The sequence below is a fragment of the Cygnus atratus genome, chromosome 2 (assembly GCF_013377495.2).
Source record: "Cygnus atratus isolate AKBS03 ecotype Queensland, Australia chromosome 2, CAtr_DNAZoo_HiC_assembly, whole genome shotgun sequence".
NCBI lineage: Eukaryota > Metazoa > Chordata > Aves > Anseriformes > Anatidae > Cygnus > Cygnus atratus.
Genome location: NC_066363.1, coordinates 61059874 through 61087378, shown reverse-complemented (window position 1 = coordinate 61087378; position 27505 = coordinate 61059874). Strand labels below are relative to the sequence as shown.

The 27505-nt window shown below is 39.7% G+C and overlaps 1 protein-coding gene across 1 annotated transcript in view; it reads right to left on the bottom strand.

Moving 5' to 3' along the window:
- Positions 1-319: 319 nt before the first annotated feature.
- AMPH (amphiphysin) overlaps positions 320-27505 on the bottom strand; it is a 116291-nt gene continuing 89105 nt past the window's right edge. Inside the window, exons 13-22 of the mRNA XM_035552626.2 lie at positions 26145-26168; positions 24525-24548; positions 21883-21915; positions 20426-20476; positions 18199-18315; positions 11149-11205; positions 7311-7460; positions 5118-5384; positions 3234-3335; positions 320-427 (exon numbers count right to left, since the gene is read on the bottom strand). Coding sequence (XP_035408519.1) covers positions 320-427; positions 3234-3335; positions 5118-5384; positions 7311-7460; positions 11149-11205; positions 18199-18315; positions 20426-20476; positions 21883-21915; positions 24525-24548; positions 26145-26168 — 933 coding nt within the window. The remainder of the gene's footprint in view (positions 428-3233; positions 3336-5117; positions 5385-7310; positions 7461-11148; positions 11206-18198; positions 18316-20425; positions 20477-21882; positions 21916-24524; positions 24549-26144; positions 26169-27505) is intronic.

The following is a 27505-nucleotide window of genomic DNA, read 5'->3' as shown; positions in this document are numbered from 1 at the left end:
TTCAGATTTCATGGGAAAGGACCAAATACAGGATCACCATAGCTCTGACAAAGCACAAGCAAACCTGCTGCCACGTACATGTGAACAAATAAGGACATTTCTTTTTTATTTGATTTTTTTTTCCACATACTGCTTCAGAAATTGCTAGCTTAACTGTTTGCACTCATGCTCATTTTGATATGTTTCCACAAGCTTTGTCTGGCACCAATCTGTAAACCATTAACAGCTTAAACTACAAAAAAGTGGGCTCCTGTGTTTCAAAGAGTTTAAAAACCTACTGACTGAGCTTCATGCCACATTCGTGTGCCTGAGAGAAGAACTACTCCAGATGGCGTGTGAAGTTCTCTGGGAAAAGTCCTTTGTAACTATTTGCATCCCTGTACTGAAGCCACTCGGATTCCTTAATGCCTGTCAACCAGCCAGCCTCCTGTAAGAAAAAAGACAGAGAGTCTTAAACTTCAGGTCTCCCCACTTCCTTTTTACATGCTTCAGACCTGAAGAGGTTTTAGAGTCACATGGCTAAAAGATACTGTGCTTTGGTTAAATAGCAGCCTTTGATTTTGCACAGATTGTTTTCTTGATTCTGCCAGACCAGTGTTATGTGAGACCGAGTGATGGAATCACAGAATCACAGAATCGTCTAGGTTGGAAGAGACCTCCAAGATCACCTAGTCCAACCTCTGACCTAACACTAACAAGTCCTCCACTAAACCATATCTCTAAGTTCAACATCTAAACGTCTCTTAAAGACCTCCAGGGATGGTGACTCAACCACTTCCCTGGGCAAATTGTGAGCATACTGTATGGCCTTTAGCCCATCTAAGCTTTAGATGAACTCAAAGTTGAATATCAGCCTTCTGAGTCATTCAATATTAAAACAGATCAGCATTTGGGCAAATGCATATTGAGATTTTTTAAAGTTCTCACAACAATATTGGTGTACTTGCACAATAAGAGCATAACAGTGGGCTAGAATCATTATATAATAAGACAGATAAGGGGAAAAATGAAGTTTTAAATTTGACTTTCTTTTTTCTTGAGGGTTCTTTTGTGTCATTCATGTATTGGCAGTCAGCGGAAATAACAGTTCTTGTATCTTCTGCTATTACCGTCCCTAGAAACTCAGAGTCAGTTGATACTCAACTACTTTTCCAAAAATTCCTGGAAACGTCAGCCTAAACCAGAACTTGACATGCAAAACTGCAACCCAAATCATCATCAATTTAAAGAGAGATTTCTTATTGGAGGGTGCTGGGTTGTCTTACGTACTATCAATTTTACCTGCAATAAAACCCATTCAGTATTTTTTGAAGTGATCAACCTATTTTCATCTCACTGACTCCATGCTTTGTTCCTTTCAAGAACAGGAGCCAGAGCAAAGTGATGATTAACAGGAAATTTATAATGCTGCCATATTATTAATGTACAGAAAGTACATGAGGAGATGGAGTAACTGGGGACATGTTTTTGAAGCACATAGATTATCTGACAGAGAGAAACTACAGTTTTCTAGCATGGCCAGAGTACATTCTACTAAGGACTGCACAGTTTTAATGGATAATAATTTCAACTCAATAATAATGGAAAAATTGAAGCCATTGGGTGAGACTGGTTAGTTTTGAGCAGGAAACATAGGCTGATGTCACCAGCTATATAAGAATTATGGTTTTAGACAGGTCAATTTTATAGGAGAAAAAAAGAATAAGATAAAAATACTTCATACAAATCAACAAAGTATTTGGTAAAAGACAAAAATGTTGAGTTTTATGGTGATGTTAAACATGAAGGGCAAATGTGTACTAAGTAATAAAGATAGGAACAGAATGGTCTCAGAAACATGAATACGTGAGGGTTTATTTTCTCCATCACTGCACACAATTTACTCTAATTAATGCTAATGGGACTTGGATGCACACCACAAAAGAAAAAGATACTTCATGGATTCCTAAGTGAAGATTAAGCATAATTAATACAAAACATTCCAAGAAAAAACGTCTGAAGATAAAGATTCTGATATCCTTACAGCAGTGTTCTATTCTGCAAATACTGATAATGAAATCAGTTGAACTGCCCATGTGGTACTGTGCAGCATAATTTGTGTAAGGATAACAGAATCCATCCCTATAGAAGAACAGAATGCCCTACTGAAAGAAAAAATCTTTATCTTTTAGTCAGAAATTAAAACAAACTAAAACAAAACAATTATTTGTCTCTTGTATTAGAAGAAAGCTCAGCTGAGAACCTGAACACTGGTTATTACCTACCTTTTCACAGCATCAGGCATCAAACCAATTTCAAATACATTCCCCAGCTCTCCAAATATGTGCTTGTGGAGTTAGTTTTTAGACCTATTTTAAGAAATGTTCTTCATTCAGAGCAGAGTTCTTAGCTACCTCACTGAGCAGGATCCAGTACCCCACCTCCCAGTCCCCAATTCAATGGGAGACTTTTCACTGACACTTCTGGCACAAGCAGATGCCCATGAAGTGGCTGGTACTAAGTGGATGGTCTTCTTTTAAAGCAGTAGTCAAAAATCAATTTACTGCATTTCAGTTCAACATGTGGAATGAAATTGTTTAAAAATTCACTGGAAATGCATAGTTAAAACAAAATGTAATTACTTAATTGAAATTAAACCGTTGGGTTCTTTTATCAAAGACAAGGTGATCACCAGTGCAGTTCAAGAACACTTCTGTGTGAGGTTTCCAGAGGGCGGAATTAGCTTTGGAGGTACAGAGCACACAGAGGAGCACCTCCATGTAACTTGGCTGAAGGACAGCACAGTTGTAGTAGTCTCAGTGGCCAGTCTTTGGGCAAATGTGTATTATTTCTCCAAAACCCCACGTAAAAGGTCTGAACACATGGGGATCACCTAACCAGTTCTGCTTCAACATTAAGACAAGATGATAGCAACACAATGCACAATTCATAAGTTACCTTCTGTTTTAAGTCTATGTGTGCATGTATGCCTGTATAAAATTCACTACAAAGTAGCATAAAAAAGCTCTAGAAAAAATATGTTGTGGTTGGATCTTGTTTTTTATCTGGGACTTTAGCCATAGTCACCTATACTGTTTAGTCTCAAATGAAAATAAGTACAAAAACAAAATTAGAATGTTCATGTTTTTTAACAGCAGTGACATTTTGAATTAACATTTCCTATCAACTATAATATGTGAGAAAAAAAAAGAAACAAAGAAAAACGTAAACAAGTGAAATAATCATGTTTTTACCTGATCAGCTGTGGTCTCAGAAGGAATTACTAGTACAATATCTCCTCGTTTTAAATTAAGTTCATCACTGTTAGCTGCTTTAAAATCATGTAGAACTTCAACCTAAAGAAAATAATACCAAACACATAGACATAATCAAAATGGAGATAGTGGAAAAAAAAAAAAAAAGGAAAGATTAATGCACTCTTTCATTTATCTATTCTTTTAACTCCCTAATAACTAAATAACTAATAACCCCCCAATAAATAAATAATAATAATAATTATTTTTTTAACTCCCCATTCTTTACGGAAACATGGCCATAGATAGGTATGATAGGCATTGTTGATGTTAACATCATTTGACATTAAAGTTCCTATTCATAATTTCAGAAAGAGGTATAGCTTAGGTAAATCTTCCTGAGAGATACGTGACATCCTTTCCCAAGGTTATAGTATATCTCAGGGACAGATGATAGTGCAAAACCCCACAAGTACTGCCTCTTGGACAAGTCCTATGACCTTACACCTTCTGTGTAAGGAACTTCTGTGTAAGGAACATTCCCCACTATCATTACTAGGTCTGAGAGAAAGATGGCAGGATTTTGCTAATAAGCTTGGAAAAGACTCCCAGGAACTGTTATTTCAGCCCCTCACTTGTTCTGGCCACTAGATATTATTCTTGCTGTAAACGTCTACGGAAACTGGAGTGAGAGGTGTGGCACCAATTTCAACAGACAATTAAAGAGGCAAGTAATGGGAACCCTAGCTTATGTTTGTCCTGGAGAGAACTCCCATTAACTGGCAGATGGGAATGCCAAAAGTATCTGTCTTTCAAAGGGGTGATTATTAATACATTGGTGGGGTCATTACGCTGTTGTGAACAGATCTTTTAACTAAATAGTTCTATAGTACCTCCTTAAGAGAGATGCTACCCTAGTTTTCTCAAAGGCACAGCCAGTTCCATAGCAGCTCTGCAATAATGAAAGGAAATGGCATCAAGAACCAGATGGCAGGTATATATTCTGCTTCTCCTTATTTATGTCTGACTCAAGAGAGGGTGATGAAAAACAAAAGATGAACTATGTCAGCATGTCTGAGTCAAAACTGCACAATACTGGTCACCCTAACCTTAATGCTATTCTCAAAGTTTCCTGAAAACACAGAGCAATGTGAACAGATCAGAAAGAATAGCATACTGCTCTAGTGCTATGGGACTAATTACTCTGAAGTATGCAAAGATAATAGGAAGCATGTAAAGTTCATCCATCCTCAAGGAGCTTTCCTCCTGCTCAGTGATGCTGAAGTGAGAAGAATTATCAAAGAACCTTGTGAACCAGGAAACCCTGTGGGTCTTGCCAGCTAAGGAGAGAATTTCTTTCATGCCTCATTAAGCTTTTCTGTTTGATTACCCTAACAGTTTATAAGTATAATATTACTACAGTCATAAAATGACCCTTCAGCTTCATCACAACGAATTTTAGAAGTCCCATAGATTTCAATAGAGCCAGAACTTCTATTATGGATTCTCAGGCAGGAAAAAAAAATGCCTTTTCTGATATTGTTAACATATGATCATACAATATTGCTGACTAAATCTGTGGCAATGGACTTTTACTCAGTATATTCACTGTCAGTAGTAATTTGGTGAGATGAAAGGAGTACTCCTGCACATCCTACAGCTACATAATGAAATACCCAAAAACAACAGTGTGCAGAAAATATATTTTCTCAAATTTCTCATACAGAGACAACACAACCAAAAAGTTGTGTGTGTGTGTATGTGCGTACACGTGGCTGTGAAACTAAGCATCTTTTGGCCTCAGAAAAACATCACAATGTTTGCACGTTCAGACACAGAAGCTAGATCTGAAGGGATGTCTAAAAGAAGAATGAACAAGCTGACCTTAAAGAGAAAGCCGGGTGGCATGGCAGAAGCTGCATCTTCTGATGAAACATGCTGATCTTGAGAAGGTGCAGCCTGTATTTCTTCAGTGGGTTTCTGCTCACTTCCAACTTGGGAAGTTTCACTGGGAGAACTGTCAGCGCCCTGAGTGCCTAACTCTGCTGAAGCGTCTTTGGACTCATTCATGATGACTTCGTGTTCTTCTCCCTCTCCTTCATTGTTTGACGCTGGCTCTATTACTACTGAAGGGATGCTGCTGACCTTTTCCTAGGGAAAAACAAACAAAGAAAAAAACAACAAAAGGCAACAGAAGAGTATTTATTACTTTATTTCAAGTTGGAAAACACAGTTGTTTACCTATTGCAGAGAGCAAATATGGGGATTTCTTTCTTCACTGTAGAGTGGATTCTTACATAAAGACAGAAAACCGCACTTCTGCAGAAATAAAAAGGAGTATATCCCTTCTCTTTAATTTTCACCATCTCCCCTTATTTCTCCTAAGTCTACTTGCTGTATTACCATAAATTGTTGGGGTAAATAATAAAAATACTCTGCAGGTAGTTTGGGTTTCATTTTCAATGTGCATTGAAATTACCAGAACTTTCTCCTCATGCCTGTTCTTTGGGTGTGCTTGGATAATGCCACCATTTCCATGAGTCACTGTCCTATGTTGTTTTTTTTTAATTCAAATCAGCAGGATAATAGTGATATAAAGGTGGTGAAAGAGGGAAACATGACCTTTTACTTTGATGGACTGAGGGGATTTCTTCTGATTTACAGCAATATAATGGGAAGCTGAGAAAGCTAGCATCTGACCAATAATGCAGCTTAGGACAAAAAGCATTTAATGAAACTTTTTGGAACATCCAAGCTGAAAAGTATATGTTCACTACTCTTCTGTGAGATCATCTTTCTCTGGTGCACAGCAGAAATACAACGTGAGATGACAGAAGGTGGCAATTGTCTGCCCAGCTGCAGGGTCTGCTCTAGTAGCTGTTCCCCAGCTCCTCAGAGATCAAAGAACAAACACCGAGCCAGATGCAGATACATATTTTGACCACCTAGATTTACCAAAAGCAAAGTAATGCTACTGATAGGACCTGAAACTGGGAGACAAAAAAAATAACAAAAAAATCTGTAACTTTCTCTGTTTTTCCAGAGAAAGCCCTGAACACCGTTAGGCTACGTGATAAAGCTTATCTGCATGCCCACAGAGGAGCACAGAATCAGTACCAGGAGGGGAAACCCAAATAATACACTGCTCAGACTGCTTTCAGGCCCATCACAGGAGCCGTCAACCCACTGAGGGCCCATCTCCCAGAGGAGCACAGGGGCAAAAAGACAGGTGGGAGCACAAATTAAGGACTTAAAAGGGACCTGTCCAATAGCAGCCTCAGCCTGAGTATCCAGGTGTGACAAGAATACGGGGAACATATTATTGCACAAGACTTCCTATGGTATGTTTAGGGGAGAAACCAAAAGCAGGGAAAGGGGTGGATCTAGGTGATCTGGGGAGGAATTAGTGTGGGACAACAAAGGGATAATGCATGTAAATAGTGGATGGTTTGAATGTGTGTCTGGCTGTGCCCTGTACCTGTTGAGCATGGTCTGTTGTATCTTCTCATTAAATCCCATGCTACCTCTTCTCCAGGGTGAAGGCTCTCTAATATCCATGTATATGTACATATTGGGGTCACTGCCCCTGTGTCAGTGACTGGTTGGTTACTGGTGCCCAGAGGAGTCCTGGCCAGCTCCGTCTGTGGATACGTATGTGTGTACGTCCATGTACAAAAGTGTGTACCAGCAACTGGAGCAGGGCTGCTGCCTTGAGGGATTGAACACCCAGGTAGAAGCAAGTGGTGAGAGTGGGATACAAAAGCAGCATGTATATGAGAATATATACATCTTCTCGCTGGTAGGCCTCCACCCTGCTCAGCTGGTGAGGGGAGCAGGATGAGGCTGCCAGTTCTGTTCGTATTTGTACTCTGCATGTCTGTGATTTCTGTGGCTGCCTGTGTACACATGTATGTTTGTGGTGTATGTGTGTGCTCTGTCTGTACTGTTGGGGAATACATGCTCAGCCTCATTACTCGTTGGACCTGGAGGTACAGAGCTGCAGCAGCCTTGCCTGTGTCGGGATGCTGGATCTGGGCCAATTCCTCTAACACTCTCCCATGTAGCAGCATGAGTTACCTGAGATGCATCAGCCTCCTTTTCTTCTCCCTGAGGTTCTTCACCTTCAGCAACAGCCTCCTTCTCAGTGATAGCAGCACTATCACCAGCTCCCGCTGCCACTGTCAGACTGTCTTCTGCTGCCACTGTCCCCTCCACTGCAGTTACCACCTGTGAATAACAGGAAGGAGAAACCTTTCAGGACACAAGTTGTGGATATCAGCTGGAGATATCCCCTGCTCTGTGACCTCCTTGGACATTGCCAACCCGTGGCTTTGGTTTCATTGGGTTTCTCCTGACGTATGGGGGAGATCAGTATGGGAGGCTGCCATCCTGTGCCTGATGTGCTGTGCAGGGAGCTTAAGGGTAAGCTTGTATGTACAGTGAGGCTGGTTAACAAGTGGGAGAGAGACATTTATGAAACCTCACCGTGAACATTTAGCAGAGTCCACAGGTGCTATTAGCGTAGTAAAAGTTTGTCAAGACTCTTGTATTTTTCACTGGTTCTTCTTTCTGATAAGATATGCAAATAAAATGCTCTCGTTCCATTATCCTCTGAAACAGTTATGTGACTGCAATCTCAAGGCTTAATTGCTTCCAAGCTACATTCTGTAAGAAAAGTGTGTTCTTAGGAACAGGCTACAAGTCTTCTCCAGCTGCTATCACCTACCTCTAGATCTGGGCTGGCTTCAAGAACATTGCCTTAATTACAGACTCCTTTCTAATAGAGACTTGCAAATTGGGCTACATCAGCAGAAGCAAATATATGGATATGGATAAAGTCCAGAAATCTTCAGATGTCATCAGATATGAGAAAAAGTAACTGTACATATCTGTATATAGGTCAGTATAAAACAAAACCAAACATGAATAAAGGCCCAAGCAGGTTGGATATGACTGAATCATTTGTCATCAGTTCATGCTGAAAAGTGAATATGTTTCGTTCCAGTTGTTGAACGGCAGATAGAAAAGTACCTTCCTATAGATCAATGTTAAATCCATCATCCAGCAGATACTATTGCGATAATTTGTGTATCAACCTAACATTTGTATTGGTATATACTGGCATATGTTAAAGGTAATATATTGGAAGTATATTTACACTGGATTCATTCTAGAGGTTGGAGGGTGAAGGTAAGTTATGAAACACATTCTGTTAATCCAATTAACTTCAGTATGGAATTTTTAACACTGAAGAAAAACTGTTTTCTAGGTACCTATGTCAAGCTACATTTAGCAGAAATGTCTCCAATCTTCAGTTACAGTCTGCTGCTCCTTGTTTCTTCAGCTTGATCTTCCCTTCATGGATGGGACTAATTCAGCTACCTGAGCTGAACTTGAACTGCCTGCAATTGTTCATGGGCATTCTTCAGACATTGTTTTTTTTAGCAATACCTAATATTGAGCACCACTCCTATTGATTGCTATTAATTAATGTGATAAATTCTTCTGGAGTCCTTGAAGGCAGAAAATACTACTGTGTTTTGTAAAAAATTACCAGAGAAGCTTTTAGCTTGAACTAAGAAGTCTCCTGGTGAAGGATGCTCTGTCATAAACAGAAGTAACATCAAAAGACAGGGGCAAACATTGACATCTTCTCCTGTGACTTGTAAGGTCTGCAAGCCTGTCTCTCATAGTATTGCCAATTTTAGCAGTCTTGACCCAGGAAGATATTCAAATAAATGATCGATGTAAAAGCCCTGGAAGAGACTAGTATGTAACAGGGAGAACAGAGTGCATGTCAGATTGATTTTATACCATGCACTTCTAACAGCATGCTGCAGAAATCGATCTTGCTGTCTGTTGTGATTAGGATCAATGCTTCTTTTTTATTTATTGGATTTGTATAGCCCATTTTATTTCACTAAGGAGGAGAATTCTAATTTACATGAATCAGCTCTCAAATAGTCTGCACCAAGAGGGTGACACTCTCACAGCCTGTAGCTGTAACATGCTGAATGCATACCACAGCTCACAACTGCGCAATCATTTATTCTTGTGCCTTAGAATACAAAAACAAAGCCAGCTAGATGATTAGAAGAAGCTTTTACAAAATCTTATGTGTACTAACACAGAATGAAACTCACTATCAGCCCCAAATATTTTTGCTTAATATTAAAAGAAAGAAAAAAGAAAAAAGGGGGCATTTCAATCCACAGAATTCAGGACAGCTAGCATCCCACATACAGCTATGGTTACCACACACTTGCGGATATAGTTATCAGTCTTACCTACCTTCATATTGAGAACCAACCCCACAAACCTGTTTTACATAACACTACACAGTCTAATAGTATTCCAAACTAGTTATTTCTAGCAGTATTATTGACACTTGGAGAGTTTCCCCATCACAAAGGAGACAAAGAAGGGGCCATCTAATATAATGAGGGCTGTGATAAAAGAACCACTTGGATTTAACTGCAGTTAGAGTGAATGCTTCTTTACCCAGGAAGCAGCTGATCCACACAGTTGGGTTTTCCACTAATTAACAGCACTGTCAGCTCAGTACAATGCCACAGATTTGGCAGCAGCAAGAATGAGGCCAGGAAGAGGAGAAGGAGGGCTACTGAGTCTGCAGCTGGGGGCTGTGGGAGGAGCTCACTGAGCTATGCCGATTTTCCAGAGCTGAAGATCTAACTCCATGGCTGGGTTCAGAAAAGGACTGGGTAATTTTTATGACAATTAGTCATAATTACAGCTAAGCCAGCTAACATAAAGCCAAGAAGAACTAATCATCATGCTTTAGGGAACATATCAATTGTTTGCAAACTCTTGGAAGACTTTTTGGGGAATACCAAAGAATCAGTTATGAAAGGGACATCATCAGAGGGACCATCCTCCACTGGAGCCAGGATATCAGTGTAGCAAATAGCTTGATGCCTGACAGGAGCTCTTCTGCATTCAGCAATACTGCTCCTTTAAACAGCACACAGGGTCAAACTTACCGGAGAAAAGACCTTGACTTTAAACAAGGATGTGTATTGGAAAACTGGGGAGAGATACATTTCAAAGACTTAGCCTTGGTGCTCAGGGATGGTGAGGAATTTCTTCTTGGACCAGAGCTGTTGAGAGCAATAAGCCAATGCTAGAGAAGCAATGCAAAGACACTCTTGCGCTTTGTCCACACCAAGAGCCACAGCAACTGGGCTTGATCTACCACCTCCGTCCTGTACATTCCTGCCAGAGTAATTCTACTGATTTCTAGGTGGGTGCGTCAGGCCGGTGAGGAGTACAGCACCAGTGAGTCAGTGCTGCGGGTCACTGGGGAGAAGTCAGCCCCTGGCAGTAGGGCCTCATCCTGACTCAGAACTGTGCTGCTCGGGAGGTACAGCTGCTGGCAGCAAGCCTCGCTTCCCAGTGACACTGGGGGAGCCTGGAGCCACATAAATATATGAGATTCCAGCAGGGCTACTGCCAGATTTCTTTCTCAGACTCTACTTCTCTTCCTGCATTTAGTACGTAGCCTTCCTCCTGTGCTGCTTTCTGTGTACTTTTGAACATGTTATAGAATCATGTTAGTGTAAAAGGCTTCAGAGTGACTTGTTTTATCACTTCTGAAGAAATACAAGCAAAACGCAACCATTAGATTTCATGCATGCCCAGCTACAGAGAAATTCAGTATGTCATTGAGTCTTTCATAATGCTGCCCCAAGATATTTATCACTCTATACTGCTGCAACAAGCAGTTTGTAAGGTAGGTCCTGCTCTGAGTGAGAGTTGTTTTGATGCCACAGCTGGGTCACAGTTGCATTGTATTGGCTGCATACTGATACCATGCAAATGACAAATATATATTTTTGCCACACTTCTCTTGAAGATATTAAAGCACAACCACACTCCTGATGTTCTTCATATGTACCTCGCTCTCTTTCTCAGCAACTCCAGTTGTCTCTTTATCCCCTGCCTCGACACTGTCCTGTATAAAGAGGAAATATGGTCATCACCTTACTCATGCTGAGGGAATGGTTGCAGAGAAATAGGTATTAATCAAGCTTAATGAAGGCATAGCATGTATGGGATGCAATGAAATGAATGGTGGGAACTAAATATGGGATAGTATATAGCAAGTAGAAAGTTTCTTGCTGTCAGATATCATCTGGATTAAAAGTAGCTGTAGGCTAAAAAAAAAAAGGCAAAAGAAAAAGAAAGAAAGAAAGCCTTTTACTTATATCATTGCCACTGTGCTGGAAGTGCTAAGGACAATTTCATTTTTGCTATCAGTATTTGTATTTTTGAAGAATTTTTAATAACCAACAACCCACAACACTGCTGACCTTGCAGTTTTCCATCAACCTCAAATTTCTCTCACCCAAGACTCACACTGTTCTCATTATAACCTGGTGCTTCCCCTGCAACTCACCAGACTTTCCAGGTAAACTTTCTAAAACACTTACTTCTTCCACATATGTTGGACTGCAACTCATTTAAAGGGATTGTTCAAAAGCTGGGTCACAAAGTTCATTTTTTTGCAGAATCACCTTTCTTTAGGTCCATATTCAGTGGTACATGCAGTAGGTACCTGACATCCAAAAAGTAGACGTGTGTCAGTGGCTTTCTAAATCTGACACCCATGTAGATGTTCAAGGGATCACAGTTGCGCTGAGCAGTAATGGGCTCCCCCCAAATAATACTTTTTACAGCACAGATGGTATCTAACATCAGGTTCCTTCCCACAGAAGCTGTAAAACTGCATGAGTTCCAAGTTTTGGAAATGAGGAAAAAAAGGCACAATTATTCCCAAACTCTGTGGGACAGCTGTGACCTTTCTGGTTTCCAATTCTACTGCAGCATGTAGGGATTTAACCAGCAACACCCCTTCTTCTGCTTGAGCTTGGGTTCAATTTTGGCTACTATTCCACCTAGATCAACAGGTTTAGGTCTAGTTAGGTCAACAAACTATCAAAATTGCTAAAATTCAGGACTGATTTCTAAAGATGCTTTTCTAAGGAAAAGTAAATCAAAGCCGCCTTATAGAAATCTACTTTGCTAATAAATTTTGAGGCTGTTTTGCAAACACAGCTATGTCAGGTTTTTCAGAAGACCTGTAAGGGTGAAGACAAGTTATGCAAACCTATGTGAGGACACAGTAGCTTGGACTGCTTGAACTCACTTTAGTGATCAGAAATTAGTTAGACCTCAAGTATTCAGGCTCCAGCCAACTGCCTCCACATGCCTGCAATAGTCACTCCAACATTTCTACAAGTTTCAGCTGAAATGCTTGCATGTTCCTTTTTTAATAAGAGGATGCTGAGTTATATCCAAACTTCACATCACTCATGTTTTTTCTAATCTAATCTTCTAGTATTGCCTGCAGTCACCTCATAAGCCCCAATCATGTCCAGATGCCAGGGCAAGGAAGCTGCTGACAGCAACGTTACCATGGAAACCTCTCATAGCTTTATCCTGTTAAAATTACACTGTTATATAACCTTTTTTTGTTTTTTTTTTTTTCAAATCATTAATTTTTCTTTGAAGTTGTCAAACCTCTGCCACGAAGTCCTGTTTTTTTACAGTAAGTTTGAAAGAGATTGTAGAGGGTCTTAAAAAAACAAATATCAACTGCAAAATACATATTTCTCACTAGCAATGCATGAATGCATATAGCTACCCACAGAAGTCTTGCTCTTTTTTTATTTTGCACAGAAGATATATACACATATGTTTCTATTGTCCATAAAAGCCGTATGTCCAATGGGAAGTTGATAGATAAACGCTTTCCCTATTTTTGCTACAAAAAAGTGCTGATTTTTTCCCATCATCTGTATTTACAAGTCAATTTGCCTTCAGAAATGAGCATCATTCTGCACTTTATGGTCAGGAACGTGCCAGTCCCTGTCCTTCTCTTAATAATAACCTGGCGATATTCTCTCGTAAGAATCCCATCAGCCAAGCTCACAGCAGTAGTTTGGGCTTCTTTGTAAAAATGTACATACCTGTATTTTCAAACGACAACTGTTTTTCAGGGTAACTGAATGCAGTTATGGTGGGAAAGGGAAAAGAAACGGGAATTGCCCTGCTTCCTAAGAATTATTTTGCACTAGTCAAATTAGCTGCATTGCTCTTTTGATTAGCTGTAAACTGGGAGTTTTAGAAGGGAGGCACGGTAGCAGGAACTGTGCCATTTTTAAGGCATAAAAGCCTAGTAAAAAGGAAGACTAAAAAAAGTCTGAGCTAAGTAACACCCCAATTCCCTAAACAGAGTAAAATCTGCTTCTGCACACCTCAAAAGAAGAACACTGTTCTACATCAGTTCTCTCTCATTTTTGGAGGCCATATATTTTTCAATGGCCTCACGCTCCAATCTTACACCTGTACTTAGCTGCAAGCTCCAAATTTGGACACAGATGACCACTCTTCTATATCTGACCATTGGACTGCTCTCCCAAATTACATGCTCTGCCATTTGGGTGCCACGAATTGTAGCTACAGTGGGATTCAACCATAATCGGATACTCTCTAAGCTGAAGGCTCTTTCTTGGCCTGTGCTGTACTTGTTCAGTGCCTGCAAAGAGTTTATCAGAAGGCAGTTTCATATGTGCCTACACACAGCTTTGAAAACCACTGTTTTGTAGCTGAGTGTCTGAGTGCTTTAATGGGAGAACATCAGAGTCCAGACAGGCATCAGACCCAAAGCACAGAAAGGCTCTTTCCAAACTAATGAGCATAAGGAAATCAAAAAGCTGATCTCTGAGCAGAGCTGTGAACTCCGGGTGTTATGTTTCCCATGAATGAGAATAAGAAAGGGAAATAACAAGACTTGCTAAGCTTTCTCTTTGTTATACCGTACACTTATTATCTTTGTTTGATATGAAAAATTGATGTGGTGATAGGGGTATTATTATTTGAAAAGAAATCAATCAGCGGTTAATGCATTATATCCTTTAGACTCTATCCTTTGGATTTTACATCTGCCTTTGGGGATACTGTGGAAATAAGGAAACAAAACTGTTTCAGTGTGCAAAAGTCCATGCAAGAAGAACTTTTTACTATGGCTGGCTTCAGTTCTTCTGGTGCACACGGTGATTCTGGTCCTTTAGTTACCTAACATTTTGTTCCCCCCACCAAAATAAGGATCAACTGTTGCCATCAACTAATAGCAATTGTATTTGTTCTAAAGGAACAAGAACATGTAATAATATCCCATACAGCAATTATGATGAACTCTTGTAATGAAATCTTTGGCAATACTGTTCAGGCAGACTATGAAACAGAAAGTAAAGGAACCCAAATCCTGAGCAGGGAATGGTACTGTATCCCCTAGACTACCCTCTCCTCAATTTAAATAAAAGCCCTACCAAGAAATTTACTACAAAGTTCCTACAAGAAAAAATGCATGCCATGAATTCTATGGATTAATGAGATTTGACAGGAAATTTACTACAGAAAAATTAAACTGATTAGTGGCTGTGACTACAAACTGGAAATTACTAAGACCAATAAAAGATTCCTATCAGGAAAGCATCTATTAATATTTTACAACTCCAATTTATAAGTAAACCATCACTCATTAAGTAAATGAATGCAGAACTGCTGTTGAGAAATGACATGTTTTCATCTTTTGAAACTCAGTTTACTTTTCCTTAGCTTTGATCACATTTGTTGTTAATTCTAACCTTCAGAACTCTTTTTTGTGAGTCCTGGAAAGCACTGCTTGAAAATAACAACCCCTCAGAGCCAAATGAAGAATGACTCGAATGACTCTTTTTTTTTCCTTTTTTTTTTTTTAAATGAATACTTTTAGCTTATTTTCCCAGATATCTCTCCCAAATTAGTAAGGACAACTTCATAAATAACAAAAGAAAACAAACACACACACACACAAAACCAAACAAACAAAAACCCACCATGTACGAACCTAATAATAACTGTTTAACTTCTATTTAATGCCTATGACCATCCTCCTGGATTACTACTAAATTGCCTGGTGCTCACAGTGTTTCTCTCCCCACTCCCAATAGCTCTGCAGTCCTTTGCAGCACCTACTGGAAGGACACAGACCAAGAACTCCTCAGTGATGGTCAGGCAGCAAAATGGATTACCTGAAAAGGTCATGCCAGCTGATGAGTGAAGGAGTGGTGAATGACCACAGCCTGTCACTTAATTAGCACTTCAGACATACAACAGATTTTAGAATTTCATCTTAGTGCACAAAAAAAAGGACAAGACTTCCTTTCAGAGAAAAAAAATTTCCATCACATTTTTTTTCTTCATTAAATCCTTACAGAAAAACAAGAGAAAGCCATCTAGAAACAACCTTTAAAGCTCCATTGACATCTGTTCTTTTACCAGAAGAGGACTCCTGACCAATACTGATTTCCCATCCCTCCTCTCTTCACCTTCCCTCCCTCCTTCTTTATTCCAAACTATCAAATTTACTCTGACTAGATGTGAGGCATTTTAGACAGGAGTTTGACAGAACAATGTGCCTCAGACAGGCAGTCTAATTGTTTGCCTTACTATAGAGTTGACAAGTTATTACTGTGATTTATATCAACTCAAAAGAAAACACACATGGGGGAAGAGCCTGGTCTCAGCAGACTGTGGGGCCTTCTTACTTTGTGTATGTTATTGTAGGGAGATGATGTTGAAGTTGCTTGCTCCAGTGTTTCCTACAGATATGAACAAGAAGTGAATTAAAAAAATTGAAACATACTCAAAATTCATGCAAGTGTAATCAGAATTGAGTCCTATTCATAATTCTAGGAAACACACTGGGATTGCTTCCCTCCATAGCCATGCTGCTGCCACACCTAGGAGTCCACAGAGAATGGGAAGGATTAAACAAAATCAGGGATTATCTTCCCTCTTCCCCAAAGTCCTCCAGAGCAGCCTGCCCAGCATTGTGCTCCCTTCCATCCACGATGCATTATTTTTTCGTTTTTTCTCTGTTAGAAAGATGGGAGCAAGGGAGGAATGATTATTAGGTAGGTGCTGCAACTAAAACTCATCCCTGCCTCTTCATATCATTCACACTGGATACCATTTTTTAATCCCATGATATGAACAGTTGTAACCTCTCAGGTAAATTCATCGATCTGTTTTTGAGAAAGTCTTTAATTAAACTAGAGTGATACTCCAAAGCCTTGCACACAGACACTAGTATTTCCTCCTTTCTGATGAAGACAGTTTGCATAGTATCACATGTGACTTTTGCATGGGTCCAACACCATCAGCAGATAACCAGCCTCTCACTGGTGGGTAGAGCTTCATAACACTTTCAAGCCAGCCCTCAGTTGTGTTTGTATGCTCTCTTAATGCTGTCCCCTTGTGTTAGTGACATTACCCAGCCTGTAGTCATCAATAAAAGTCACCATCAGGCGTGTGGTGTCTGGGCCATTGCAGTTAGCAGAAATGTTAAATATGATCAACTCCATAGACAGACCCACGAGACAGTACATGTCTCTGCACATCTGATAAGTTGATGCTCTGCACTGACTTGTCTGCAGGTGACAGATCCTCCTACTTTCTTCAGTTGATTTGCACCCTGCTTAATATTATTTCCCAAATGGCAAAATATCAAATGCTTTACTGAAAAATGCCTACTTTTATGATGAGGAAGGCATCATCATTCCTACTTCATAGATAAAGATACACAGGGACTTGCCCAAGGCCAACAGCAGGTTCAGCAAACTGAACCCAGTTCCTCTGTGAACATTTACTGCACTGAAGCATGCTTGATGGTCAATGAACACAGCTATGAAGCTTCCACTGGCTTCTGTGGCAAAGGAACTGACCCAGAAAACTTCCACTATTTCTGCCCAGATTTTCAGCAGGAATTGGCAATGGTGCTCAGGTTCAGCCCTCACATTTTTACTCAGCAACATGGAATGTGAGGGAAAACAAAATATTTGGGGGTCATTTTATTCACTATAAAAAGGAATGATTGACCTTTCCTGTAACAGGGTGGTTGTCTCTGAGGATATCAACTCAGATTCCCCAAAAACAGCATTCTGCAGTATAACTGTACAACTTTCCTGTTGTACAGTTTTCCTGTAGCACTGTACAACTTCATACCTAGTCAGCTTCTGGTCCATCAGATTTCTGTTCATATTTTAACAGTGTTGAACACTTGTTACAGACTTTGAACAGTTATTGAATCAAGGACAGCATCAATACTGTCAGACTGGCAGCCTACAAAAACTGATGCATTTCTTTTGAGGGGATTCTCAGCCTGTGGGTACCACCCACCTCCAAGACCTCCTGAAAGTAGTATGTAGAAGAGGAACCTCAGTTTGACAAAAAGAGTATTCACTGGGATACCTGTTGTAAAAAGGGTGCTACCCCTACGCCTATCGTCTCAGACCACCTCTCATTTTGTAGAGATACTGAGTACCCTGCTTTGCTCTTCTTGCAGAGCTGTTATTTCTTCTCCTCCCTCTGTTTCCCAAATACTGACACCTAAACATTTCCATACAGGTGCTTTGGAGTTCCCTCCTTGGCTCATGGCTAGCTTATAAAACCATAAGACTTATAGATCTTTATATTACAATCACATTTTGCTGGTACTTTCATGCTCTAGCAAGGGCCATACAAGATATGCATTGTCTTAGTGCTTACAGCTCAGCTTAAAATAAAATGAGAAAACTGCTAATAAGGTCATTTATAAATGGCATCAATTCTTTCCCCTTCTGAAGTTCATCTGGAATCAAACAGAACAGCAGATAAAACCACAATCTTTCAGCTGAACTTCAGTCTAAAATGCCAGTCTTAAGAGGAATGACATTTTAGGGCCCAAAGCAGCACGCGTTGCTGGAAAGACATGCTGTGATGCAGTCAGGCACTGGAGAAGCCAACCACGGATGGGCACTGAAGAATGGAAAGGATGGCTGAAATGCAGCAGGCACGTTCACCATGATGAGAGGTGGCTCAGATGAGGCTGGTGAGGTGGACACGGGGGCAGGTCACTCACCACAGCCTGCTCTGCTGGCTTGGCAGGCTCAGCAGGGATGGCCTCCTTTTCCACAGCAGCAGCAGCAGGGGTTTCCTCGACCTTGGGTTCTCCAGGTGGAGCTTCTTCGGCCTCAGTCTTTTGTTTTATTGATTTTTAAGTAGACAGTGGAAAAATTGTTGAGGAGCACGTAATAGTGGGGAGAGAGGAAGGAAATGGGAACTCTGCCTGGCACCACAGTGTTGCTTCACTCCTGGCAGGCTCAGTGTTTGCAGGGCTTTGCCAGGGAGAAGATGGCAATGCTTGGCATTACAACACCTTGTTACTGCTTAGCATCTACAGGGCTTCTGCATCCTCAGTGTCCTATACGTAAACTGAGCCAGACCTATATACCTCACTTATAAAGAAAGAGAGCACTACTTTACTGAGTTACTGAAAGTGGCAGTGAAAATGGGGGGAAAACAGTCAGTTTGCTCAAGAATGCTTCAGAAAGTGATGGTAAGGCCACACGTGTTCCAACCTATAGCTTCAAATATGAGTTTTTAAAATTATCCCCTATTCCTTAGTTCTGTCAGCTCTCAGACCCCTTCTCCAGTAAAGGGGGGAAGCAATTAGCAGAGACCCAAACAGTTTTTACATACACACTGACTGCTTCACACTGAATTCTGGAAGTGTGAAACTCATCCCCGGTTTCTTCTTAACTTGCATTCCCTCTTAAGCTCTCAATCACCTACAAGGCATCCATTTATCAACAACACTATTGGGATTCCTACCCTTTTAAAATCTGGGATAGGATTATTTTTTTTTTTTAGCAAGCAGATATAGTAAACATCACCAGCCCTGCAACACATTCAGTCCTGTAGCAAAATAGCTCACAGCAAAATCACAATCTCTTTTGGTGCCGTCACCTTGCAAATATGCACACATACAAGGGGAGAGCTGCAAGCTGTGCTCAGCATATTTCATTTATAAAGATGGCTGACTCAACCATTTAAAATAAACCCAGTAGATTAATTTGCCATGAACAAATTGCTCAGCATAATAAGAAGCTTGAAAGCTATTTAGCTGCTTTGGAGTTGATAACATACAGCTGGCTAGAAGGTCTCCTGTGATGAAGAGACAGCTTCCATGAAATTCTTAAAAAAAAAAAAATACTAAAATCTTCTCCCCCCTGATATTTTTCAGGAACACAAAACGAAACAAAACAACATGGCCTTTCACTTCTTTTCCCACATATTCCTTAAGCAGACTGGTTTTTAATGAGGTACAGAGAAGTCTGCCTAAACAAGAACTTCAGGATTTGGAACAGAATAAAGAAACATTCATTATATTATACCACACTGTGCAGAAATCTCTCTCCGAAGTGTGTTAATACCAGCTCTAGGGAATTTCACAAAGAAGAAACAGGACTGAAATGAGAAACTCAAGACAGATTTATCGCAGGTAAGATGACTAATGAGTTTCCTGAGGTTTAATGCTGGAAGAAACTTTCAGGCTTAAAACCAAGGGCAAAATGTTATAATGCAGATTCTGTTGAGGTGTTTGAAGTGACTTGTGGGCAAGCAGTCTTCAGACTATTTACCACATTTGAACTACAAGTAAAAATACTAAAAATGCTCTCATTGTACTCAGTAACCATTCCAAATACAAGCACCACCACAGGCATTATACGAAAGCCACATTAAATACTATTCAGTATCATGCTGCTGTTCTTTAGTAGCTATAGCACTGGCCCAGCAATGCTGCTATTCCACATTCACACTCCAGGCTAACCAAAGACTAACAGAAACTAAGAAACTGCCAAAGTATGATCATTTCCAAAAATATTTCCCACCCCTTTATTATGCCTACTATTAATAATGTGGAGGATAGATAAAGCTACAGTAATATTGGGGTATGTAAACAGCCATCATGTACAATCACTTCCTTGATGTACACTGGACCATAGTTCCCATTCTTGTTGTTTCTTAACTGCAATAAATGAGGAAACTGTTTGACTATACCTTTGAAAAATAAAAGTATGTGAAGGAAGCCTGTTTTTCTTTTCTTTTATGCCATGCTATCCTTGTGAAAGACTTTCAGTGAGTAAAGATTTACAACTACAGTGATACACCCACTTACTCTTTCAGGTTAAGGTTTTGTGAATTAGAGTGGGAAAATATGAACAAGGAGCAGATATTTTGGCACAAATTAAAAATGGTACGCTTTTTATAGGTCATTTATAAAGGAAGCAAAAGTTACCACTTACCAAAGTCTCTGTCACGTTCTCGTTTGATTGCACTGTAAATGCACCAGCATCCTAGATACAAAAATGAAAATCAATGAGACAATATTTGACATGGAATCTCTGCAGTTGTCTACAAAAGACCTGATATTTTGTAGCTTATTCAGGCAAAGTCATCTATAACTTCACCCAGAATAAGCTGGCAAATAGATCATCTATATAGTTATTAATATTTGTTACTAGTTAAGCAATATTAATGTTAAAGACACTATTTTTTCAAGTGTATATTCCACGATTCTAAGCTGTGCTAAGTTATTAAAGCAGTGAAGAACCCTTCATTAAATACATGAGAATAGCAAGGACTTTGTTTCAGTCACACTGCACTTCAAAGTCGAGAAAGATTTTTTTTTTTCTTCCAGACTGCATGTACATGTGCATGGGGAGTATGCAAACTCTGAGCTACTTTCACTTCCTTGTGATTCTGGGCTTTTATTTGAATAGCAGTTATAGTGCCAAGTAATTAGAGATACAAAGTTCTACATGCATTAAGAATGTACAAAAGTGGAGAATGAATTTTTCAATACCTTACTCAGAAACATTTGATTTGGAAAACATTGATGGGTCCCAGTCCTACTGTGAGGGTGTGGGCATCAAATTTTTATTTCCTTGGGGCAAACATTCTGCCTTAGTGAAATGGGATGGAAGACTTGTGTTTTTGTCTTTTCTTATAGATCTTTTACTAATTTAAAAGACCTGAAGTAAAATAAATAAGCACTGAAAGGCTCATTTCCAGCCTTGTAGACGCTCAGCTTTTTTCGTATGTGCTGAAAAATGGTGTACAGAGTGTTCTGTGAATAAGCCATTCTCTGAAAGGTTGCTGGAACTTAACAAAGCCCTAGATCATCTGCATTACAATTTGGGATTTAGGCACTGCCCTGGAATTTGACAGCATAAGTATGGTATCTTCGTGTGCTGCACTGCTGCAATGCATAATGCAGTCTCACCAACAGCAGAGCAGTAAACACTCGGGTTTAACTTCCAGATTAAGATATATTTTAAATGAAAAGAAAGTTGCAGAAACAAATAAATTAACATTTTCTATATACATATATACAGTTACTGGAAGTATGTGAAAGCCATGAGGAAGCCATGCTTTACAAGATTTGGGGATAGTGAGAAAAATAAAATTAAAAAAAAAAAAAAACAATAAAAATGCTAAACCAGTTCATTTATGAGAAAAGAAAATCAGTCTTCCTAAGGTCATGGGAATTTTCCAACTAAATTCAATCAGGCCAAGAGTAGTAGCATCCTGGTAACATCTACGAATACTTTCTGAGAACAGACAAGTTTAGGATTTGTGTCATTATGACATTATTGTACAGCTAATCTGTAGAACAGATTTTCCAAAACTGTACAGCTAGTCCTAATCTCTTCTCAACAGTATAGAAAAAATAAAATCTCAAAACTTGTTTATTTCTTACCTGTGCAAATCCATTAAATGCAGTGCTGGATGCCTAAGTAAAAGTGAAGATCAGAACAAATTATCATTTGTTTACTAGATGAGAACATGAGTAAAATATTCCTATTTGCAAAACAAAAATAAGCCAGACCAAAAAAAAATATTAAAAAAAGAACAAAAGGAAGGGCAAGGCAGCAAGATATATGACAGTGCTATTTGATAACAGGTTTCACAGGCTTAAAGAAGACACCAAAATAAAAAGAAAAAACAGAGAGAAAGTATTTTTATATACTAAAAAAGAAAAAGGCTGTAGATGCATTTAAAATTATATGTATGAAATACAGAAGCTGTGAGACACCACGTGCCTTCACAGTGTGACACTTCATTCACCTTTTTGAAATGCATTTTTGTCAGCCTGTTTCATTACATGGCTGAAGGGCACCACACTATGAACAGTTGTGTGACCATTTTTTCAAAAAAGAATAGCAAGGGCTTAGGAGGGGTACTGGGAAACACAGATGGATTGTTTTGAAACAACAAGGTTATGCATGGCCTAAGGAACTCTTTGTCTAGACTAGGCTACACACTGGGGTAGGTACCTCTTCTTTATCAGCCTCAATTTCCTGGTACAAAAATCCATATCTCCGGTTAGCAATTTCATCTTCAGATAAATCTGAGTTGTTGGTCTCATTGTCTTTAGGACTAGTTGAACTCTCGGTGCTAGCATTTCGGGAATTTCCCATTTGAAACAGAGCCAAGGGTCTAGCTATTTCCTTGCTCGGTCCAGGACAGCTAACACTTGCCTGCTCCCCAGGCAAGCCTTGTTTTACTGGTTCCTCCTGACTTTTATTGCTTGTGCTTACACCTACTTCTCCCCAGCTGTTACCAGTCCCTCCCAGGTCCTGTGTAGACCATTTATCACTAATGCCTAACCAAGCATTTTCGATGTTACCTTCCTCTGCATCTTGCTGCTGGGGGAAAAAGGGCCAATTATCCAGTCCATTGGCTTGGCCATCTGACAGGTTAGAAAACCCCCAGGAGTCATTAGTAACTGTTGGATCCCAGTTTGCCAGCCAGGGGTCTGTTTCCAAGACTTCAGGAATACCACTGTGACTAGGATGCTCTTCAGTGACTGCTGCTTCTGGCCTACCTGTCATTTGGTCTTCTGTATTATCCAGGCAAAGATTACTGCAGTTTGTGCTAGCAGCATCAGGTGTCTCAGGCAACAATGCCCGCACTTTTTCAGCAGCAGCTTGACCTTCATCAGCAGCACTACCATTGTCTTCAGGTCCTTTACCAGACTCTTCTGCACTGAACAATTCAGTGTCACACAGAACGTTTCCAGTATTTGTAGGGTCCTTTTCTGTGTGGTCAGTTACCTCTAGGTCAACATGCTCTGTCCTGTTTATACACACCATGGATGGATTCTCTCCAGTAACATTGTCATTTTGGTCTAAGCCATCCTCAAACATCCTTTCATGGTCCTGAGTCCAGACACCAAAGACTCTCTCAGGTTCACTGCTAGTGTCTTCTGTAGTTTTATAGTCATCCACTACTACTTTGTCCCCATCTTCCAATCCTGTGCTCAGCAATGCTTTTTCTCCATCTACCTCCTCAACGACATTAACCTCTTTGAATTCTTTTCCCCCAGGGTTTTCTAGGTTAGCAACACTAGCTCTCCCAGCTTCCCCATTGTTATCTTCCAATTCATGTAAATTTTCTGCCTCTGTGCTGACTAAAGTTTCACACTCTGACTTTGCTAAACCCTTATGAAGTTCTGCCTCACTATTTCCTTCTGTTTCACAACCTTGCTCTTCCGTTTCCTCTGTACCTTCTACCTCCTTGCAGTTAACAGCTCTGGTCTCTACCTTTTCACTTGGCTTGACGCCTGCCCACAGAGACTCTTCTTCCTCATGCTCTTCCTCTGCCATTTGCACATCACATGGGAGGGGTTTATCCAGCAAGCTATCAGTTCCTAGGATGGGCGTCTCAAAACTGGTTATGTTCTCTAAAGGCTGATTGGTCACCACATCTTCCCATGGGACATTTTTAGCATCCAACAGGTCCTCCAGTGAAGTCCTCTGGTTTTCAGTTACTGAAGCAGACCCCGGTGCAGCATCCTCCTGCTCACCTACAGCAGGCCAAATACTAGCAGGCAGCGTACCCATGGATTCGCTTGAGGTTTGCTCTGCCCCAGGGAAAAGCAAAGAACTGCCTGTAGTAATTTCCTGGCTGACACTGGGTGTGCTAACATCTAGGCCCCAGTTGAAAGAACCTAGATCAGTTTGGGATCTGTTAATATCTTCTGATGACCCAATGTTTGGGGTTTCCTCCATGACCAGGTTACACAGGGAAAGACTTTTTGAAGAGTCAGGCTTTAAGCAGACAGAAAAGCAAAGAAAAAACACAAGATGAAAAAGATAAAGGCGGACTTGATGAGAAAACACAAAATTTATATTTTACTATAGCAGTTTTAATTTAAAGAATGAAAGTGATAAAATTACGCAGTTTAAGGAAAAGCTTTGTGACTTGCAACATTTGGAGGCAGTAGATTGCAATCTAGAAGAGCGGCACTGCTAGACAAACCAGAAAACTATACATTATACCACATTGAATAAAGCATATATCTAGAGTGGTTGCAATTTTGGGGGGAGGTTTGCTTACCGGCTGCGCCAATTCGCTGCTTGTCTGTATAGAAAAAAAAATGTATATATAAAGCACAGAAAACAAGAATATGTTCTTTTTTTTGTTGCTGTTTTTAGAGCAGAAGTTCATTAATTATCATTACCTAACCAGCAGCAGTTACAAAACTGGTGTGGAGAAGCAGCAGAGCCACTCTACTGAAGACTAATCATAGGCCCCTTCTTTTAAGCCACGCTTCTAGCCACTGGACTGCATGAGAAAAGAAGTTCTACAGGTACATTGAATATTTCTCATGCCTTGCCTTCCTCTGAGACCCACTGACATTTTTATCATGAGTACCCTATTACGTCTCAACTGAAGGGAGGAATCACTCTGACACAGCAAACACAGAAGGAGGCAACCAAAGTGGTATCAGTGCGCAGCTTTGATACTCCATCACTGCACCATGCAGAGGCATTTGCATCCACACACGGTAAGGCATCAAGCCACAAAGCCAGCTGTCTACACCACCACTTTGAACAGATACAAATTCTGCAAGGAAGATCAACAACTACTCTGCACTCGGTATGAAGAGGAACTCCGTAAAGGCTAAGTAGTCCCAATTTCAAACATTTAGCTGTGAAGCTCATTACTTGCTTTTTTTTTAACTAAAGCAAAGAGGGAAATAATTATAATACACAATACATACATAACATTAACAAGCTATAAATAAAACTGTGAAAAAAAGACAATGGCAAAGATATCTACTATTAGTTTAAAGCTATAAATCTGAAATATTTCTGGGTTATTTTAGCTGGTCTAGATACTGGTAACCTTGCAATTTTGGCTAGTCTGCATATATGACTTTTTCCAGATTTTATTTAACCTTTCCCAGTAGAAAGAAATGAGTGTTTAATATACATCATATAAGTCATGTGTTCACAAAATAGTGCTGCAAATCTGAATGCATGAGAAGCATTCACAGATTTCTGTGCTGGCTGAATCTGAAAAAGGCCAAAAAATGGGTGTTCCAGGCTGCACATCAAGTCAACTCAACTATCTCCATGACAAAAATTGAAAGAAAGCTTATGAAAACAAGCTGTTTTCTTCCTGCAGATCATTGTATCTGATTTGACGCCAGGAGGTGTAAAGAAAGATCTCTGCAGCTTTCTAAAGCAGAAGCTGCTTTTGTGAATAAATCCAGTTCACTGTATGCTCACTATTAAAAGAACAAGTTAAATTTTCTCTTCACTCCTGAATTGTGAGAAAATAGGTGCCCACTGGGTTAAAATCCTACAAGTTAAAGGAAATATATCTTCAGATAATTAAGAGAAGTGACTAGCATCCATTCCTACCCTCTGAAAACTATAAAGCAGATGAGAATAAAAGCAGCAAACATTTAGCTGTAATGATCATGAATCTTATTAGCCTACATTTCTGACATCATTTAGGTTTTGTAGGCCAAGCAAGAGAGATTTTTTTCTTCCTGTTGGTTTTAAAAAAATCCCAGGTGGTTTCATATACTTTGAAGTGTTTGTCATGGTCTGTAAATTCTATATCTTGGCTTCTGGGGAAAGCATTATAAATCTGAGTTGAGGGTGTTACAAAATCATACACACAAAAACATCCCAATTCACAATGATAAATGTCAGTCAGCCTTACCGTCCATAGATCCCATGGCAATGTCTGAAAAAAGGAGAGGAAAAAGACACTCTTAGACAAACATTGTTCATTTACTGTATGTTCAACATGCTACATAACTGCATGCATTAACTAACGTGAGAGAAGAACTTATAAATAAGCATGTTTATAATATGTATATATTTTATATCTGAATGTGTGTGTGTGTGTGTACATATCTGCATAACATGCCCCTTTTGGTTAAGTAGGATGAGCACTAAGTGGTGGACTGTGGTATTTCCCACTTCCAAGTAGCAGTTGTTTTCCAGTGAATTCATACTGCTGTATACGTGAGTAACAACTAGATTCTGAACTGGTGACTCTGAATGACCTTCAACAGGTGCATACAGGTGCCTCAGTAAGGTGTAAGCTTTAAGAAGCTTATGTAGGTCAGGATTTTTAGGCAGGAAATGATTCAGCTATCCACTGAAAACAAGTGAGTTTTCTTATAACTTCAACACAACAAAGGATAATGCTTTTGGGGAAAGAAAACAAGAAAGTTGACCACTGCATGCTTTTGGGGAAGGAAAACAAGAAAGTTGACCACTGCTTTAATTTTGTTTTCCAGTTTGTTAAGCAATAAATGTTAGTGACCTCTCAACAAAAGAGCTGAGTGGACAAATGAAAGAAGAGAAGCAGACTTCAGGCCTAATATTAATAGCCCCCACATGAAAAGGAACTCAAATTCTGTCGGAGATACTTTGAAACACCTCTACTACATTCACACCTAAGTTAAAGTCCATGAAAAATGAAAAAATGAGATATTCATAAAGTAAAGCGTAAAACTGTTCCTGAAATATTTCCAAATGTTAAATGTGACATCTAACATTTGCCTAAGAGAAAGAATTGCTGCATTTGGCTTCTTTTCTTGCCTGCTTCTTTTTTTATAACCACAGAATCAATTGGTTTAATTTTGTTTAAGTCCAGGTGAGTGTGCCCTCTGCAGGTGTAACTCACAAGTGTACCTGCTTATTCTGATGTAACCTTATTAGCTGAAAAATGATAGGTCTCTTCTACTAGCCCTAACTGGTGCAACCCCCAGACATCCTACCGACTTCCATGGAAGGGGATTGCTCATTTTCATTTCTTAATTTTTCTTTCATTTCTCACAAGACTTTGTGCACAAGGTGAAGGGAGCATACTGAGGAAAAGGCAAGACAGACCACAGCTAGCAAAAGGAGTTGAGGGCCAGGCACATTTAGAAAGGCCACCTCAGAAGCAGGTGTAGAAACATGTCCTGGTTTCACCTAGGATAGAGTTAATTTTCCTCCTAGTAGCTGGTATGGTGCTGTGTTTTGGATTTAGGATGAGAATAATGCTGATAACATGCTGTTGCATTGTTA